At 36.2% G+C, this 21,311-nt stretch overlaps 1 protein-coding gene across 13 annotated transcripts in view; it reads left to right on the forward strand.

The window, feature by feature from the left end:
• Window positions 1-21,311, forward strand: part of EMSY (EMSY transcriptional repressor, BRCA2 interacting) — an 80,498-nt gene that overhangs the window by 31,761 nt on the left and 27,426 nt on the right. For 12 of the 13 annotated variants that reach the window (XM_061150837.1, XM_061150735.1, XM_061150789.1 and 9 more), the window contains 4 exons: window positions 249-503; window positions 11,703-11,852; window positions 14,591-14,761; window positions 20,307-20,443. In XM_061150837.1, coding sequence (XP_061006820.1) covers window positions 249-503; window positions 11,703-11,852; window positions 14,591-14,761; window positions 20,307-20,443 — 713 coding nt within the window. The remainder of the gene's footprint in view (window positions 1-248; window positions 504-11,702; window positions 11,853-14,590; window positions 14,762-20,306; window positions 20,444-21,311) is intronic. The other variant, XM_061150808.1, reaches the window with a different exon arrangement.

A 21,311-nucleotide genomic window follows, 5' to 3' on the forward strand; every position in this document is an offset into this window, starting at 1 on the left:
TTTTGACTTTTCACCAAGGGAAAATGAGTTGGTTTTTTGAGTGTTGGAGCAATGATGCCTCTCTTGCAAAGTTTGAGGACTAGATATCAGATATGTAAAATACTACATACATTATATCTGACACTAGGTGTTTAATAATCATTGTTTTTATTGATTTACCTAGTTTTAAACTATTACCTACAGTAATAACCAGAAGTAGCTTTAATTATGCTTCACTTTTAAATGTTCTTTTCCTTACTTTTCTATAGGTGTATCTACATCAGCAATCAAAATGGCATCAACCAGACTTCCTTCTCCCAAAAGCTTAGTGGGTGCCCCAACTCAGATTCTTGCACAGTTTCCTAAACAGCATCAGCAGTCTCCTAAGCAGCAGTTACATCAAGTGCAGCAGCAGACGCAGCAACAGGTGGCCCAGCCTGCTCCGGTGTCTCATCAGCAGCAGCCTCAGCAGTCTCCTTTGCCACCTGGTATCAAGCCTACCATTCAAATCAAGCAGGAGTCAGGTAAACGGAGAAATGTTTACAGGAGATGGTGATTCTTCCCCAGTCACCAGTTCTCTGAAGATGGTAATAATATATATGGATTTACTTCCACATATAGGCTCCTCAAGCACTAGAGTTTTAATTCCAAAACATATTCTGAGGCCCTCCTGCTGGAGATGTTTATATAGAGAGAACTGACGCTTGGGAATAGAGAAGAATGAAAAAGCAGTTTGCACAGCAGCAAGAGGTTTTCTTCAGTGAACTTTCAAGAGAGATAAAGGAAGCAGAGGAAACAAACCCAGATTTTAGAACTATACCCTGGAGCCCACTGGGGTTATAAGTCAGCAGTGGAAAAACTAGTCTGGGGAGTCCTGTATTAGAGGTCATATTGTGATTTTGGCATGAGTTTCTAGGTGCTAGGCAGAGGTACTAAGATTAAAAGACACTGTGTACAGTGAAGAATGTGGCATAACAGTTTATTGAAATCATCTTTAGCACAGTGGGAACTCAGAGGTAGGAGGCAATAACTAAGTTACTGAATTGTAAAGGTACTGAATAGAAAGGCAGATAGGATAGTCTTAGATTTAAGGAGATTAAAAGCCTCTTAGCATACTTAATATCTTTAGGAAAAGAAAATAGATTTTTTTTTTCCTCCTTGGAATCTATATTTTATTTAAGGGTAGAACAGGACTTTGGGAGATCCTGATATTTTCAATTTTTTGTTTACCTTTTTGATAGGAACATTTTATTATTTTTTAAGGTGTAATTGATATAACATTGTATTAGTTTTATATGTAGCATAATGATTTGATGATATATGTATATACTGCAAAATGATTACCACAGTAAGTTAGCATCATCACCACACATAGTTGCAGTGTTTTTTCTTGTGATGAGAATGTTTAAAATTTACTCTCAGCAACTTGGAAATATACCATGCAGTGTTGTTAACCAGAGTCATCATGCTGTACATTACATCCCCAGCACTTGTGTATCTTTCAACTGTAAGTTTGTGCCTTTTGACTGGAAGTTTGTACCATTTGGCCACTGCCTCACAGCTAGTATGAAGTATGGATAGTACAGTGTATCAGTAGTCATAGGGAAATTGATCTCTTGTTTTCTTTTTGCCTGCAGTCTCTGTCAGGCTTTAGTTTCAATGGTATATGTGCTTTCAAGAAAGAATTGTAAAGTTTTCAAAATGCTCTGGAATTTTTTTTAAAAAAGAGCTTTATTGAGAGAGAATTCACCTACCATTCAACCCATTTGGAGTACTATTTAATGGTAGGTAGTATATTTACTTCCTTGCAGGCTCAGATGCCTGCAATGTAGGAGATCTGGGTTCAGTTGTTGGGTCAGAAAGATCCCTTGGAGAAGGGAATGGCTACCCACTCCAGTATTCTTGCCTGGAGAATTCCATGGACAGAGGATCCTGATGAGCTACAGTCCATGGGGTCACAAAGAGTCGGACATGATTGAGCAGCTTTCACTCACTCTGTATATTCACAGATATGTGCAACCATTACCACAGTTGATTTTTAGAATATTTTCATCACTTTCAAAAGAAGTCCCGCCATGACAACCTCTTAGCCTTAAGCAACCACTAATCTACTTTCTGTTTCTAGGTTTCTATATTCTGGATTTTTATGTGAATGCAGTCATTTAATGTGTGATCTTTTATGACTGGCTTCTTTTACTTCACAAGGATTTCAAGGTTCATTTATGAAATAGCATGTATTAGTATTTCATTCCTATGGCCAAATAATATTTTCACATTCTGTTTATCCACTTGTCCATTGATAACACTTGTTTGTCTCTGATTTTTGGATTCTAGCAACTGTAGTTTGTGTGAAGTGATATTTCGTTGTGGTTTTGATTTGTGTTTCTCTGACGACTAGTAGTGTTGAGTGTCTTTTCATGTGGTTATTGGCCCTTTTTATATCTACCTTGGAGAAATGTCTATTTATATCCTTTGCCATTTTTAAATTGAGTTGTCTTTTTATTATTGAATTGAAAGGTTTTTTTCTTGCTATACATATTTTAGATATTAAGCCTTTGTCAGATACATGAACTGCCAACATTTCCTCCCATCCTGCGGGTCGTTTTTTCATTTTCTTGATGATGTCCTTTGAAGCACAAGCGTCTTTAATTTTGATGATGTACAGTTGATTTTTTTCTTGTGTTGTTGTACTTTTGGTATCTTATTTAAGAATCTTTTGCCAGATCCTAGGTTATGAAGATTATCCTTATGTTTTTCCTAAGAGATGGATAATTTTACCTCTTAAATTTAGATCTTTGATCTATTTTGATTAATTTTGTAATGGTATGAAGTGAGGATCCCACTTCATTCTTTGCATATTGAGCTTTGATTATCCCAATACCATGTTTTAAAAAGACTGTTCCCCCTCCATTCAGTGGTCTCAGTACCCTTGTGGAAAATCCACTGAAAACATGTATGACTTTATTTCGGGATTCTCAATTGTATTCCATTATATGTCTGTCTCTGTGCTGATTTGATTACCATTGGTTTATATTAAGTTTGAAATCAGGAAGTGTGAATATTCCTGTTCTATTGTTTTTTAAAAGATATTTTGGCTGTTCTGAGTCCCTTGCAATTCTGTATGAATTTTGAAATCAGCTTGTCAGTTTCTACAAAGAAGAAAGCTGAAAATCTCATGAGTTTGCTTTGAATCTATAGATCACCTGAGGAGTATTACCATCTTTATAATGTTAAATCTTCTGATCCATAAGTATGGGATGTTTCTGTGTTTATTTAGAGCTTTAATTTCTTTCAACATTGTTGAAATGAATGGTTTTCAGTCTATTAACTTTATACTTTTGTTAATTTACTTTTAAGTATTTTATTTTTCTAGTTATTTGGATTAGTATAGAGCTGCAACTGAATCTGTTGATTTTACATCTGCAACTTAGCTAAACTCACTTTTAGTCCTAATAGTTTTTAGTGAATTCCTTAGGATTTTCTATATGAAATATCAAATCATCTGCAAATAGAGATAGTTTCTTCTGCTATAATCAGGATGCCTTGTATTTCTTTTTCTTGCCTGATTTCCCTGACTAGAATGATAAAATTTTGACTATAACTGGCAAGAGTGAATATCATTGTTTTGTTTCTAGTTCCTTCTATTCATAGAACTTCTTTCAGTGTCCATTGTAAGGTGGTCAGTTCAGTCGCTCAGTCGTGTCCGACTCTGCGACCCCAGAAACCGCAGCATGCCAGGCCTCCCTGTCCATCACCAACTCCCGGAGTCCACCCAAACCCATGTCCATCGAGTCGGTAATGCCATCCAACTATCTCATCCTCTGTTGTCCCCTTCTCCTCCCGCCCTCAATCTTTCCCAGCATCAGGGTCTTTTCCAATGAGTCAGCTCTTCGTATCAGGTGGCCAAAGTATTGGAGTTTCAACTTCAACATCAGTCCCTCCAATGAACACCCAGGACTGATCTCCTTTAGGATGGACTGGTTGGATCTCCTTGCAGTTCAAGGGACTCTCAAGAGTCTTCTCCAACACCACAGTTCAAAAGCATCAATTCTTTGGTGCTCAGCCTTCTTTATAGTCCAACTGTCACATCCATACATGACCACTGGAAAAACCATAGCCTTGACTAGAGGGACCTTTGTTGGCAAAGTAATGTCTCTGCTTTTTAATATGCTGTCTAGGTTGGTCAGTTAGCAACAAATTCGCTTCATTTTTAATTTATTTGGTAAAGACTGTTTCATCTGCAGTGTATGAAAGACAGCTTTGCTGAATATCAGATTCTTGGTTGATGAATTTTCTTTGACACTTCGAACACATATTTCTACTGCCTCCTGGCCTCCATTGTTTCCACTGAAAAGTTAGTTTCGAACCTTGATGCAGTTCCCTTGTAAATGGAAAATTGTTCTCTTGATGCTTTCAGGATTTCCTCCATGTCTTTGACTTTCAGCATTTTCAATGTGGTATGCCTGTTTGTGGATCTCTTCGTATTTATCTTCTTTAGTATTTGTCCAGCTTCCTGGATGTGTAAGTTACTGCTTTTCAATAAATTTGGGACATTTTCAGCCATTATTTCTTTAATTGGTCCCTTTTCTCTCTGTTTCTTCCTTTTTGTAGTTACATTACATATGTGTTGTGCACTTAATGGTGTTTCACATTTATGTTCATTTTTTTCATTCTTTTTTCTTTCTGTTTTTCAGCTTGCATAATCTGTAACTGATCTGTCTTTAAATTTGTTAATTCATTTTTCTTCCAGTTCAAATCTACTCTTAAGCCCTTCTAGTGAATTTTTTATTTCAATTACCATACTTTTCAGCTCTACATTTTCCATTTGGTTCTTTTTTGTAATTTCTATTGCTTAATTAATATTCTTTATTTGATGCAGCTTTGTTATCATACCTTCTTTTACTTCTGTAATCATGCTTTCCTCTAGTTCTGTGAACATATGTGTAATGGCTGTTTTGAAGCCTTTTTGTTGTTGTTAAATCTGACACGTGGTTGCTCTCACAGTTTCTGTTGACTGCTTTTTTCCTCCTGTGTAGGTCATGTTTTCCTGTTTTTTTTTGCATGCCTCTTGATGTTTTTGTTGAAAACTGGACATTTTAGATAGTTACATTGATATTTTAGATTGTATATACAGCTAATAGACATTGCATGTTGTAACTGGGTACAGGTCTTCCTTTACCCTCATTTGTGATTTGTTACTGTTATTTGCATGGTTATTTGCTGTTTAGTGACTGGATCAATTATTTTGTTGAAGTTAAGCCCCCACTACTGTTCCTTAGGGAGATATAGCCCAGTCATTCTGAGGTGACAGTGGTATTGGTGTGGCTCTTTCTTCTCTTTTCCTGACCACATCTAGTTGTTAAACTTCACTAACTAATTTCTCTACTGTATGCAACAATGCTCTGGAGCATAAGTTGCTCTACAAACTGTTGCAAATTGTGGCTTCTTTGAAGGAATAATTTCAAAGTTCTATTTTTGATATTTGTTCTGACCATAGGAGGGTTCCTCTCAGCTTCCTTACTATTTGGCTGTCTTCTACAAACTATCTGGCCTATAGTCTATCTTAATTAAATCCATGATTCTACTTATAGAATTGCCTCTCATCTCATCTTCCACTGTTTTGAGATACCCTTAGGCTTGAACTTCTCCACTGTTTTTCAGTTGCTAAGTGAAGTCCGACTCTGCGACCCCATGGACTGCAGCATGCCAGGCTTCCCTGTCCTTCACTATCTCCCGGAGTTTGTTGAAACTCATGTCCATTGAGTCGATGATATCATCAAACCATCTCATCCTCTGTTGCCCTGTTGCAGGAATGGGAAACGCCTTCCAGGGCCCAAGAGTGGGCTCTTGTCTAACACTTGGAAATGAATTGTCCAAGGAGACATATGAGCTGACAAAACAAGAGATTTTATTGGGGAGAAGGAAATGGCAACCCACTCCAGTATTCTTGCCTGGAAAAATCCATGGACAGAGGAGTGTGGCGGGCTGAAGTCCATGGGATTACATGACTGAGCATGTGTGCACGAGGGTGGAGGGAGATGGGTTTGTAGCAATAAACTGGTAGAACTAAAAAAAAAAAAAAAGCAAGAGATTTTATTGGGAAAGAGGTTGCTTGGAGGAGAGCAGTAGGCTAAGGGAAGCCAGGAGAAGTGCTTTGCCACTTGGCTTGCAGTCTGTGGTTTTATGGTGGTGGGGTTAGCTTCCTGGTTGTCTTTGGCCAATCATTCTGACTCAGAGTCCTTCCTGGTGGTGCCAGGGACTGCTCAGCCGAGATGGATGCCAGCAAGAAGGATACTGGGAGGTAGCTGGACACATGGTGTCTCCTTTTGACCTTTCCCAAACTCTTCTGATTAGTGGTGGCTTATTAGTTCCATGTTCCTTGTGAGGACCTCCTGTCATAAAATAACTGAGACAGATGGTTACTATGGTGCCTGGCCAGGGTCGGTGATTTCAGTCAATGTGCTTCTCCTAACAGTCCTCTTCTCTTCCTTCCCTCAATTTTTCCCAGCATCAAGGTTTTTCCCAATGAGTTGGCTCTTCACATCACGTGACCAAAGGATTGGAACTTCAGCTTTAGTATCAGTCCTCCAAATGAATATTCGGGGTTGATTTCCTTTAGATTGACTGATTTGATCTCCTTGTAATCCAAGGGACTCTCAAGAGTCTTCTTTAGCAGCGCATTTCAAAAGCATCAATTCTGTGGCACCCAGCCTTCTTTATGGTCCAACTCTCACATTCATAAATGACCACTGGAAAAACCATAGCTTTGACTGGACGGACCTTTGTTGGTGAAGTACTGTCTCTTCTTTTTAATACACTGTCTAGGTTTATCAAAGCTTTACTTCCAAGGAGCAAGCGTCTTTTAATTTTATGACTATAGTCGCTGTCCGCAGTGATTTTGGAGCCCAAGAAAATAAAGTCTGTCACTGTTTCCATTGTTTCCCTATCTATTTGCCATGAAGTGATAGGACTGGATGCCATGATCTTAGTTTCCTGAATGTTGAATTTTAAGCCAGCTTTTTCACTCTCCTCTTTCACTTTCATCAAGAGGCTCTTTAGTTCTTCTTTACTTTCTGCCATAAGGGTGATATCATCTGCATATCTGAGGTTATTGATATTCCTCCCGGCAATCTTGATTCCAATTTGAGCTTCATCCAGCCCCACATTTAGCATGATATACTCTGCATGTAAGGTAAGTAAGCAGGGTGACAGTATACAGCCTTGACGTACTCCTTTCCCAATTTGGAACCAGTCTTTTGTTCCATGTCTGGTTCTAGCTGTTGCTTCTTGACCTGCATACAGGTTTTTTCAGGAGGCAGGTCAGGTGGTCTGGTATTCCCATCTCTTTCAGAATTTTCCAGTTTGTCGTGACCAACACAATCATAGGCTTTAGCATAGTCAATGAAGCAGAAGTAGGTGTTTTTCTGGAATTCCCTTGCTTTTTCTATGATCCAGTGGATATTGGCAGTTTGATCTCTGCTTCCTCTGCCTTTTCTAAATCCAGTTTGTACATCTGGGAGTTCTTGGTTCAAGTATTATTAAAGCCTCACTTGGAAGATTTTGAGCATTACCTTGCTAGCATGTGAAAGGAGTGCAGTTGTGTGGCAGTTTGAACATTCTTTGGCATTGCCCTTCTTTGGGATTGGAATAAAAACTGACCTTTTCCAGTCCTGTGGCCACTGCTGAATTTTCTAAATTTGCTGGCATACTGAGTGAAGCACTTTCACAGTACCAACTTTTAGGATTTGAAATAGCTCAGCTGGAATTCCATCACCTCTACTAGCTTTTTCGTATGGTACTTCCTAAGGCCTGTTTGACTTCACACTCCAGGATGTCTGACTCTAGGTGAGTGATCACATCATCCTGGTTATCTGAGTCATTAAGACACTATTTTGTGTAGTTCTTCTGTGTATTCTTTCCATCTCTTCTTAATATCTTCTGCTTCTGTTAGGTCCATACCATTTCTGTCTTTTATTGTACCCATCTTTGCGTGAAATGTTCCCTTGGTATCTAATTTTCTTGAAGAGATCTCTAGTCTTTTTCATCACATCCTCCACTGTTTTTGAGAGCACCCTTAGGTTTGAACTTCTCTGTGCTCTGTTACAAATGAGTTCAGTTTCTCTGGGAAGAGACTAGGGAGCTATCTGTTTTACGACCTGTTTTTTATCCTCAGGCAGCTCTAGAACTCTGGGGGAAGGGTAATGGCAGGCTTTTCTCTGAATGTTAGCCCTGCTCTATGAGCTGAGAGCACTCAGTGAAGTCAAGTGTGGGAGAGTGGGCAAGCAGCCTGAGATCCTCTCGGCTTGCTTTCCCCAGTGGTGGAGCCACTGTCTTACAAGCCAGAGCAGGAGTGGTCACGAGCCCAATATTCTCAGAGGCTTTTTACCCAAGATAGAGCCATGGATTGGGGGCTGGGCAGAAGGGTGTATCCACCTCTTGACTGCAGTGGCCTGTGACTTAGCAGCAGGTACCAGGGAACAGGATGAGATAAGCTGAAGTCCTTCTACTCCTCAGAAGAAAGCCTTCCAACTAGGAGCTGGAGAAGGAGAAAACCCTGTGCCTTTGACTATGGCAGTCTGGAGAGGAGTCCTTGCTTCCCCTGTAGGGAGGGATGAGGAGGAACAGGTCTTAGTTTAAATATTATAGATCTTTCCTGTCTTACCAAATGTATTCTTGAATAGATGTTTTTCGTTTGGTCTTGGGACTGTTGCCAGAGCCTTTCATTGGTTGGTTTTATTTATTTATTTATTAAAAATCATTTTCACCAGTTTCATTGTCAGCAGAGCTCCTCATGCTTTCTTGTCAGAAATCAATCTCTGGAATTGTTTTTGTCATTTGCTTATTTTAAATTGAGGTATAATTGACATATAACATATTATTAGTTTGAGATATATAACATAATGATTGATATATGCATATGTTATGAAATGACCCCAATAAGTTTAATTAACATCCATTACCACACAGTTGGCTTCCCAGGTGGCTCAGTGGTAAAGAATCTGCCTGCCAGTATAGGAGACACAGAAGATGCAGGTTCCACCCCTGGGTTGGGAAGATCCTCTAGAGGAGAAAATAACAACCCACTCTAGTATTCTTGCCTGAAAAATCCATGCAGAGAGGGGCCTGGTTGGCTACAGTCCATGTGGTCGCAAAATGTTGGACATAACTGAGCAATTGAGCACACCACACAGTTTGTTTTGTTTTGGTGATGTTAGGGCCCAAATCTTGGCTTTCTCTGCCCTCTGAAGCCAAATAAAAAAATACAAAGACCCAAGAGTTTGGAGGAATTAGAAAGATGGCTTTAATCATCAGCCAGCAGAGGGCGGAGGAGCCTGGTAGGCTGCAGTCCATGGGGTCACTAAGAGTCGGACACGACTGTGCTACTTCACTTTGACTTTTCACTTTCATGTATTGGAGAAGAAAGTGGCAACCCACTCCAATGTTCTTGCTTGGAGAATCCCAGGGACGGGGGAGCCTGGTGGGCTGCTGTCTACTGGGTTGCACAGAGTCGGACACGACTGAAGCGCCTTAGCAGCAGCAGCAGGGGGCGACACAACAGCCTCTTGCCTCAAGAACTGTGCCTCCACTTCCATGAGGAGTCTAGGGGCTTATATAAGATGAGGGCTCGCAGTCAGGAGTCAATGATGAGAAACAAAGGTGTAAGGATCTTGTATTCTTCCTCTTGCATTGTTTGAAAAAAATGATAGAGTGGCATCAGGTAACCCAGTAATTGAATTTGGCAGTTTGGCAGCCCTGTGGCCTTATTTCTGTAGTGCAAAAAGAGAAAAACTATGAGGGGTGATCTATGAAGCGAGTGCTATAAAGGTGAGCACCAGATTCAGGATGTAATTCACACAGAGTCAAAGAATAATAGGTGCAAAATGTAGCTCATGTCGAGTTAGGGGGCAGAAAAGCAATCTTACTTACAGACTAGAGATTAGGATTGATGCTTTTGAATTGCGGTGCTGGAGAAGACTCTTGAGAGTCCCTTGGACAGCAAGGAGATCAAACCAGTCAATCCTAAAGGAAATCAACCCTGAATATTCATTGGAAGTACTGATGCTAAAGTTCCAATCCTTTGGCCACCTGATGCAAAGAACAGACTCATTGGTAAAGACCTTGATACTGGGAAAGATTGAGGGCAAGAGAAGGGGCTGACAGAGGATGAGATGGTTGTATGGCATCACTGACTCAATGGACATGAGTTTAAGCAAACTCCAGGAAATAGTGAGGTACAGGGAAGCCTGGCATGGTGCAGTCCACGGGGTTGCAAATAGTCGGCCATGACTGGGTGACTGAACAAAAACAACAGATTAGGAACAGTTAAAGTAAAAAGTAGGAATGATCAGGCCTGCTCACTGTTTCTCTTTATCTTCTATGTTCTCACGAAAGGGAAGGAAAAAACTTAATTCCTCTTTTTTCCTGTTTACTGCAACAATGAGAGGAATGGTTTTAAAAGCATGAGAGTTATCTTCTTTATGTACCTTAAGCATTGTTGTAATTCATTAATGAGATAATTCTAGAAATCATTTTTCCCCTACAGCTTTATAGTTTATGATTTATTGTAATCAGAATTTGTTTATACAGTAGTAATACTTTTTTTTCTATTGAATCCTTGCTGTGTATTAGGCAATTCACAGTTTTCCCATAATTAATCTTTACAACAATCCTAGAAGGTATATATACTAATGTTATCTTTATTTTATGAATGGAAAGCTGAGTCATAAAGATCATTAAGTAGTTTGACTAATTATGCCTAGATGTTATTATTTTAACTTCTTTGTTGGGTATAAGTATTTTATAATTATTTAAGGCTATTAAATAAATATATTTATTTGCTACCTCATATCTTAACCTAAATCACCATCCAAAAAAGTAATAAAAATTTTAGTTGTCTATTGAAATATATTCTATTCCATGAATTATTTCAGTGAAGTTTAGTGGGGAAAAAGTGTTACTAAAATTTTCCTTCCTTAGTTAGTAGCTGTTAGGACTTAAATTTTTTGTTAGCATGAGACATATTTTTTCAATGGACATCTGAAATTTGGAAAGTCAATGTAACAGTAATATTTAAATAAATTTGAAAAATGTGTAAAAAATATAACATCACCACCCTAATATTTTAACTTTATTTTTGTAATTACTTTCAAATTCTTGTCCACATGTGTATTTTATGTAGGTTCAATAACAGCATATTCTTTACTTTTGACAAAGTAAGCTATTTGAATACTTTAAGTCAGTTTAAAACTAAAAGGTCCAAAAAGAAAATGTTTTTGCTTTTTGTAATCTTCAGAGGTTAGAAAAATCTTTGATAGAGTAGAGAATATATAAAAGCTACATTACCTTTTATTTTTGTCTTCTTATCCTAATCCTTTCATCCCAAGTATTTGCATGGAACACAGATTGTCTGTGAAAGTTAAGATCAATGGCTAATTTGGTTTGAAAGCTCTCATATGATGTAATCATAGACAAAAATCATTTTTCATTAAGAACTTGTTAAATAGTTTTTGTAGTATTTTAATTATATTCCTGAATCAAAGAAATTTGGAAAGATAGGAGTTTGAGGGATAAAAGTTAAAAGAGTATATAATTCATCAGTATGAAAGAAAGCTTCTTTTTAGTCAAGACTCAGTAAATGTGTTTAGCTGCTGCCCTCTTGGGTTGATATAAAGCACGTTATTAAAAAATAATTTGTATTGAGATTTATCTTTCTTCTTTCAAAGGTGTTAAAATCATCACACAACAAGTTCAACCAAGTAAAATCTTACCCAAACCAGTGACAGCAACTCTGCCTACCAGTAGCAATTCCCCTATTATGGTGGTTAGCAGTAATGGTGCAATTATGACAACTAAACTGGTAACCACTCCTACTGGTAAGTTATCTTGAGCATCAGTCCATTCATTCATCATACTCATTGAGTAATTTCTCTGACCCAGTAATTTGCTTAACATTGGGAATATAGAAATTCAGGAGATAATTCTTCAAAGAGGCCTCTCTTGACTGTTCTCTCCTCCCAACTCAAATTAGCTCTCTGCTGTTGTCATGATCCTCTTCTTTTCCTTTGTAACACATACTACAATTTCTAATTATTTAGGTACTTTTTTTGTCAGTTTGTTTGATGTTAATCACTTTATTAGCTTGTGAACTCCATGAGGATAAGGGTCCATATCTGTTTTATTCACCATATGTATGTAGAGCTGATCTGTAAGTAGGTGTTCAGTCAGGATTTGCTGAGTGAATGAAAACACAGTCCCAGCCCAAGAGAATCTCACCCTGATGAGGCTAAGAGTCTTTGTTAAATTATTGTATGGTAAGTGTTAGTCTGACTGAGAGAAGCATTGGATGCCATTTTCCCCAGTTATGAGAGCATCCAGACTATGGCCCAAGGAAGTGACAGTATAGAACATTTTAAATAGTACCATCCTTTGTTACTTTGACCAATTTAATTCCTCTCAGTCTTTTCCATTGTCTATTTCAATGTGATCATAATACCTCTACTAAATCTGGTATGTTAAGTCCCCAGGAGAGTGCTTTACTAGCCATTACTATTAACATAATTAATTAATTCTAACATTATTAATGTTAGAATTAGTATTATCCATTGCTATTATTTTAAATTTGTGTAACTCTTACCAGACTCTTTGAAGAGGGTCAAATTTAGATGATGAGATGAGATTGTTGGATGGCATCACTGACTCAATGGACATGAGTTTGAGCAAACTCCAGGAGATAGTGAAGGACAGGGAAACCCTGGCGTACTGTAATCCATGGGGTTGTGAAGAGTCAGACATAACTTAGCAACTGAACAACAACAGATTTAGATGATAGAATCTGAAGAGTGTAAAGTGATTCCTTTCTCAAGTTTATAAGCTATCACCTATTGGCTATTATATAAAAGTGTATATAAACATTACCCTTAATCTCCCTTAAGCTTTAATGTCTCCGTTTTCAGAGACGAAACAGAGATTTATGTATAGCAGCATTACACAGCCACACAGTCTATAAAAGACAGGACTGGAATTTGAATCCAGGACTGTTTGACTCCCAAAACTTTTTTTTAAAAAGATTGTGATAAAATCATAGATAACATGAAATTTATCATTTTCACCATTTTTAAGTGTACAGTTCATTGGCATTAAGTACATTAATGTTGTTTTGCAACCACTGCAACCATCTAGCTCCAGAACTTTTTTTGTCTTCCCGAACTGAAACTACCCATTAAACAATAACTTTCCATTCCCACCTTCTTCCATTCCCTGACAACTGCCATTCTACAATAATCTACTTAATCTTCTTGCAAAGCCTGTGCTTTAAAAACAGTTTTTCTTTTATTGAATCTATCGTTCTTCACCCAAAACTTTTCTCCATTTGCTTTTACAAAGATATGATTCCTCATGTTAGGAAAAGGTAGTAAAAAATAATGTATGCTTATGTATCTATATTAGAATAAGTGTTTCTGCAAATTTTAAAACAAAAGCTAAAGTTGAAATATTTTCCAGTTACAATTAATTCAAGCTATGTATCTTCACAGCATATTTATTTTGTACTAGATTTATTTTTCTGATTTAGATGTATGTTTGTAATCAATTTAAACTAATTCTACTTAATGTTCCTCTGCCTCTTCCCTTTTTTGGGGTAGTGATTGTATTTTAAAATGGTAAATACTAACTGGATAAAACCAATTTTAGGGGGGTTTTGAAAATGATTATTACAGTGACTTCTGAACCTAATTATGAGAAAAATGTTATCAGTTGAAGAATGTGTTACCTGAATTATCTTCTTTCTCCCCAGAACTAACTGTTCTTAGAAACAGTTTTAGAAACTTAGGAATAGTGTTTCTGAGTTACCAGATGTGTGAGAAGCTACAATAGGTTAATCTGGTTAATTTTTAGTTCCTATTTGGGGGAAGGAAAAAGTCCTAGAAATGGTGGGGGAGAGTGTAAAATCTTTTTGAGAGACAGGAAGAAAAATATTCTAACAGGTCAGTTAAAGTTGAGGAAATATGTAATTGGTGAATTTTCTTGGTAAAAAAATATTCCTGGCAACTCTTGGCAGCTACAACTTTAATCTCTAGTAAAATGTTGGAATAACTCTTTAATGATGGAAATGTATTTAGAGGGTAGCAGAGTACAAAAAGTAAAAGTTTATAAAATTTTAGGCAAACAATATACTGCCTTATTTGCTGCGTGCTGACATTGGATTTGGCACTGAGACAGCATAAAACAGATGCAGAGACCTTGAAATCTATAACAGAAATATCTAAAATGCTCTGGCAGGAAAGATGATTAAGTTTCTTTTGGCACCAAGCTAGTGGAAGAAGGGTAGTGGAAGAAGGGAACAGAGTTAGTTATACTTTTTCTTGGGGTTAGTAATTTGATGCAACACATCACAAAATTTTATGTGTAAAGTTAATTTAAATTGAGTTGGCTGTAGTTCTTGCTATGTGCATTGAAAACTGGCTGTAAATTGTTACTTAATGGCTTGACACCTTGAAATTCCATTTTCAAGTTAAAGCAATGTAGATTACATTGAATTACAGTTAAACTGTATAAATTGTCATTCTTCTAAAAGTGATGACAAGTTTTTTTCTTGGCTTTTCCCTTTTTATAGGCACACAGGCAACCTATACTCGGCCAACAGTGAGCCCATCTATAGGTCGGATGGCTGCAACCCCTGGAGCTGCAACCTACGTGAAAACTACCAGTGGTAGCATTATTACAGTAGTACCCAAATCATTAGCTACCTTGGGGGGCAAGATAATTAGCAGTAATATAGTTTCTGGTAGGTATATCTGAAATGTGTTAAAGGTATAGGTGACCAATAAGAGGAAAAAACATTTCACTGTCAAAGGATACTGGTTGATGTCAGTTTTCTGCTTAGAAATCTAGAACTTTGTTTTTAGCCCTTATGTCTAGTGATGAAGTATAGTTTTTTAGTTCCAGTATAAAATCTTTACATGTTAAGCTTTTGAGAATTTTAAAATAGAAAGAACATTTAGTTGCTTTTAATCAGAATGGAAGGATTATAGTTTACATTTGCATAGAGATGTTTCATCTACAAAATATTGTCCCATCTATCAATTCATTTCTACCTCAAAACTCTGAAATAGTTGGTATCATCTCCAGTTTATAGGTATAGATGTGTTTTACATTTCGGAGATGAACTTGACCTGTCCAAAGCCACATAAACTAGACAGTGAAAGAACTAGTATTTATTTGTCTAAATATGTTTGTGGGATCATAATCTCAGTTACTAACTAGTATTTATTTGTCTGCATATGTTTGCGGAATCATAATCTCATAGTTTCAATTACTAATATCACTTTAGCTTATTAAAAATAAAAATACTTGAATATTTTTATTTGCCTTTCACCGTTTATATTGGCTGTTTACTTTTTAAAAATATTTAACTTAGATAATGAAAGCTAATATTTATTGGTGTTTTAGAACCCTACCTGGTTTTTAATGGCTCATTTATTCCTGCAGTATTTGAGTTGTGTACCCTGAAGTGGAATGTTAACATGGTATCTGTTTTCATTGATTATTATTTTTTAATTAAAATGATGTGAATAATCTCTGACCAGGCAAGCCCTGTGGACTTTTACTGTCTACCGTTTTTGTAGACTAGCCATATTTTGTATGCCCCCAGTGAACTGTTCTGACATTTTAAAGTGAAGGAATTGAAGTTCCTGGCAGTAATATGATGTTGCTGATAACTCAAGGAGTGGAAAAAAAACAAGGCAGGACGTGGTATTGGCATAAAGCTCTATATTTAAAGCTGCTAATTTTGGCTCTAGTTTTTAAGTGTAAGTGAGAAACTTTGATGTTTGCCAAACTAAGGAGGGTGAAACCAGTAGGGAAAGAATCATCATACTCCAGCTTTTAAGAGGATATTTTAAATAAAACAGTTAAAACTCAGATTGTAATTTATTACCTGACAATACCTTTAAATAGTATAGAGCACATACTTAAACATTTTTCAAAAAGTAATCATGTTTTTTATTAGTGTATAACTTTTTATGACCATAGGGTATTTCTTTACTTAGGTAAAGGAATGTCACGAAGCCTCTTGTTTTCAAACCTTATGTATGATTTAGCTGCTCTTTCTGAGGTTAGAGCAGTATACACAAGCACATTTTCCTAGAAGCAAAGGGGCAGTGAGGTATATACCCTACACTTGTAAACACATCATCTACCTTTGTTCTAAAATATAAAGTAACTGGTGGTTCGTTGCTGTTTCAAGTGTATAGATATATAGGGGGAGTTCTTAAACCTTTTCAGCGCTGTAGGAGGTAATGGACTCAAAGCTGAATTAGCTCATGGAGCTCATTTTGCCTTGACCTCTACTTTGCTGTTTGACACTTTCATTCTAAAGAACTTCTCTCATTTCTGAGTACTTTAATCCTTATGTTATGTGTCAATGTTTCTTACTATATTCTTGTTCCATGATACTGGGGTTATTGGTCAGTTTATTTAGTTTTCAACCCCTGTCTTTTCACAGTAAACCAGTAAGCCAGGTTGAATGAATTTAGACAGTTTTCTACCTTCATCCGTGATCAGATGCTGGATGCTAGAGTCAGTGCCCTCACCAACCCCACAACAAACAAGAAATGCTTTTCTTAAAATACACTCATACATCTGGCTTTAAGAATAGAAGGCTTTTTAAAAAAATAATACTTTTATGTTTATTGTGGGGAATTTGGAAAATACAGAAAGGTATACAAAGAAAACTAAAAACCTATAATTTTTGCCATCTAGGGAAATAATCTGTATCTTTCTGTTTATTCCTTTTTCTATTTAGATTTCTGTATAAATGTTTTTGTGCATATATGTATATTTTAAAAATTAAATTTAAATCTATATAATCAGTTTTAATATTTTTTCATATAATAATATCATTTTCTCATTCCATTAAATATATTTTGATACCTCACACCCTAGATTAATGACTATACAATATTCTCTGCTATAATGCACCATAATTTAACAGTTTATTTGTTGCTGAATGTTTTAGGTTACTTAACAGTTTTTTTCTCATTGATAATCCTATGAAGAATATTATTATACATAAATTATTATATGAAATTCTTATTTCCTTTGTATAATATCCTGGAAGGCAAATTCATGCTTCCAAAGTACTTTCTAGAAAGATCAAGTTTTTATTTTTATTAGAATAAGCAGTTAAGTTGAAGGCATGACTGTTTTTTCAGTTATTTCATTTATATCATATTTACTTATATGTATATATATAGAGAGAGAATTATCAGATACGTAAGTCTATTGGTGAGCTTTGTTGAAGGTTGGTTGAAAAATCATGTCTATTTTATGCAGAAGATGGATCCTTTAGAGGTAAAATCATTATCTTGTATCTAAGGACATTATGAGAACCTGTGACAATGGCAGGACTTGATTTTGATTCCCCTTATCTTTAGTACAATGTCTAGGCAAGGGGCTAGTGTTTGTATATTTGTTCATTCATTTATTCATTTGCTCATTGTTTGAGCAGAGTAACATATAAAAAATTACCCCAAAACCAAAATTGCCAGTGATTTAAGGATCAGTGAATAATAAAATCTAGGCCAATTAATCTGTGTTCTTTAAGCCTACGTTCCATAATGCTCAAAGTTTTACAGGCATCTTATTTTTGAATAGGAATCTCTGGAATGCGTCAGTGTCATAGCCTATGATCCAAATGTGATTCACAGTTACTTGCACCTATTGTATTTTGACTCTTTATAAGTAAAGACTGTGTGTCTAGGTGAGTTCTCTAATATGCTATGAGCTAGATGTGGGGTTGGGTGCTGTGATACACAGTGATGTACACAAGGGACATTCTGTGCCCTACAGGATGCTAAACAAGTGAACTTTATACATTCTCTTGTCACATGAGAACTATAGGCTGAATACTATGAAAGCATAGAGGAAGACTTTTTTTTAAATGGGTAATACTTCTTACTTCAATATAATAGATAACACCTGAGATACAAAAATATACTACTAGAATTTTAAATTTTTATAATTTGATAGTTCTAGTTATAAATCGTATTCTATCTTAATATAATGCTATACTTGCTTTTCCTTATGTTATGCCTTTTTCTTCAGTTTTCTAACACCCCGCCTCCCATTTTGTTAAGCTAGGGAACTTGGTTTGCAGCTGTCTCACAAATTGACACACCTGTGATAGAAAGGATTTGATATTTTCATAGTTATAAAGATAATTCATTTGTTAAGTAAGTTTTGTCAAAAATGTGACCCTTATACTTTGCCATAAAGTTAAAGCTTGGTTTACATTTCCTTGAGCTACTATTTAATGCTTACTTTCTAAAAACACTTTTTTATTAACCAAATATTTGGTGAGGGAGCATTGTCAGAGAAGGCATCATAGTCAATCACATTTGAGGAATTGGAGTTAATAAGAGTTAAAGTTGATAAAAGCAAATAATAGGCAGTTTGGTTTTTGTGGCTTTTAACAACTTACTATTCACAGACCACAGATAAAGGAAAAATATTTATGGAACTGGCCCATAGACAAAAGTGCTTTTTTATGTAACCTGAGCACCTTACCTCTGACTGATGAGGCATTAGATGATGGCAAGTGTATTATATTGTAACAAGAGTGCCAAAAATTGACACATGACTAGAACATTCGTATTCTTATCAATCTTATTTCTGAAACAGTAGAGAATGCTAAGGTTTCTCAGTAGAAAAGAATAAAATTTTAATTTTTCTTCTCAAGAGTATATTAATCAGTCATGTATTTAATGTGTATCCATTCTATACTTAGTCATTTGATAAATGATATGCAAACCTGTAGAAGAAAAATATGACTTGCCTGTTTGCATAGCCAGAGGAAATTATAGGTTAAAAGAGCACCTTGGGTCTAGTATGCTCAAGGACTGATGTGGAAATCAGCACACTGAAGAAGAGATATATTTGGTAATCCTGAAAATTAAAGTCTGATGGAACCTGGAGGGCTAAGCTGAAGAGTTTGGTCTTTGTGTGGTAGATAATAGGAAGCCATAATAAAAGAAATTACTCATTAAATTATAAAGTTTATGGTGTACATTGTGCAGTGGGAACAAATAAGATCAAATTATAAAGGATTTTGAAACCCAAGAAGGGAAGTTGAAACTAAATACAGTGGGGATTTGGAAGGTGTTTGACCAGTTTTATATGTTGTTGGTTTGTGGCATGATGAAATGAGGTGGTGTGTGTTTGTTTTTTAAGAATGTTTGCTATGGCAGGATACATCAGAGCTATTTGCATGACAGAGAAACTTGAAATAGGGAGAAGATACAGGAAAGCAAGAGAGATGTGGGCCTGTCTGTTGAGCTGACATTGATAACATTTTGAAAGAAGACATTTGTTATGACAAATTTAGTTCATTCATATACTCATTGAATGATAACTTGAGTAATTGCAATACGATGTGTGCTAAACACTGAGGAGTCAGTGGCATAAAAAATTACAGTTGGAGCTAAGGGGCTTCATTTTGTTAGCGGATGCAGAGTGAAGACAAGGCAAGAATCAAAGATTTGCACCAGGATTTCCAACTTGAACAATTAGAAGAGTATAGGGTATGAATATGATAGGAAGATAAATTTGATAGAAGAGAAACAGGTTGTGGAAAGATGTGGGGGAGAGGGTAAGATACTAATATGTTTGGATTGGTAGATATAGATCTACTATATACATCTTAAAGATTGAAAATATAAATTTACATATTTAAGTGTATAAATTAGGGTTTCATCCTCAGACTTTTCAGAATATTGCAAATTATAAGAGTACACGTTTCATCTGACTTGGTCTGGGACTAGTGTTTATTTTCTTTTTTGTTCACATAAAAATAAATGACATTTCTTTTTCATAAATGTTCTCTATAGTGTTACATGAGAATTTTGATATACATTTACCCTTTTTTATGTTCTTTTTTTGAAGCATTTTCCTTTCATACTAGTCACACAGGTAATACTATTGAGTTTGGGAGAAATGTTTGTTATGAAATAGTCTAATTTGTTTTGGTTAACTAGTCAGAAGAAGAATATCGATAGGGAAGCAGATGGTGATATATTTAGATTCCGAGTTTGGTATGTAGGTCTTTAGATTCCGAAAAGATAAACACTGTAAGAATTGATTCTTAACATTCTTTTCATTCTAGGACAACTTTTAATTTATTATTCCAAGGCCTTCATTTTCATCCTCATGACAGCTTTGACATCTCTGGGGTGACACTGACTACATGTATTTAATTGTGTACAACATAAATAGAAATAACCAAATATCACTAGTCCTTAACTCAGGCCTCCTTTTCTCCCCCCTTCTCTAAGGAACGACTACCAAAATCACTACAATCCCCATGACTTCCAAGCCCAATGTGATTGTTGTGCAAAAGACTACAGGAAAAGGAACCACCATTCAAGGCCTCCCGGGCAAAAACGTTGTCACAACGTTGCTAAATGCTGGAGTAAGTAAGAGCTTGAACTGCTAATTTAGCAGTCTACTAAGGATTTTAAAGACCAGCTCTATAAATATTTGTCTAAGGACTTTAGAACCCACAATGGCTAGAATGGCTTGATTTACTCCTACTGTGATGTAAAAAACACCACCTACTGATGCCATTTTTTACAGTAATTTGTAAAACGTGTTGCTCATATACTATGATTTTCAATCTTAGCTTGGTTCAGATGGAAGATTCTACCAGCCTAACTCAGAGGGAGCTCTGTCAGTGGACAGTTTTATTCCTGCTTATGGCCAGTAGATACCAGTCTAGTACTGGACGTAGGTTAGGCAAAGAGAAATATTTGCCGCTAAGACTAAATTAATGACAAGGATTTGTTTCTTTCATTTTTACTTTTTTTGAACTAGTGGAAAAAAAAAATCAAGTAAATTAGAGAGGCATTTATAGTTCTGAAGGCAGTTAAGAGATTTGAACTTAGCCAAACCTTGGCTTTGTCTCTGAGTATCATAGGTGTTTGGCTAACTTATTCAGCTTCTCTCATCCATAATTTCCTCATTTGTACATTGGGGATGATGATCTCTACCAGTGAGTTTGTTGAGTAATGAGTAACTAACTGGTAACTGTTTTAAAAGTGCTTAAAACAGTACCTGGCACATAAGTCCTCAATAAATTGTTTTTTCTTACTGTTATTACTCTTTGTACTTAACTACAGAGGTTTGGTAGTATCTCTACTTTGCTAGAAAAAGGAATACTATACTTCATTGTAGTTGATCTCTAGTGGCTTCCTTGGCATCATAGTCTTTACAGTGCTGGTGGGTGTCTAGTATTAGATTTTTTCATCATGTAGGAAAGCGTAGATTGTTCCTAGCTTCAG

The sequence above is a fragment of the Dama dama genome, chromosome 1 (assembly GCF_033118175.1).
Source record: "Dama dama isolate Ldn47 chromosome 1, ASM3311817v1, whole genome shotgun sequence".
In the NCBI taxonomy this organism is placed as follows: domain Eukaryota; kingdom Metazoa; phylum Chordata; class Mammalia; order Artiodactyla; family Cervidae; genus Dama; species Dama dama.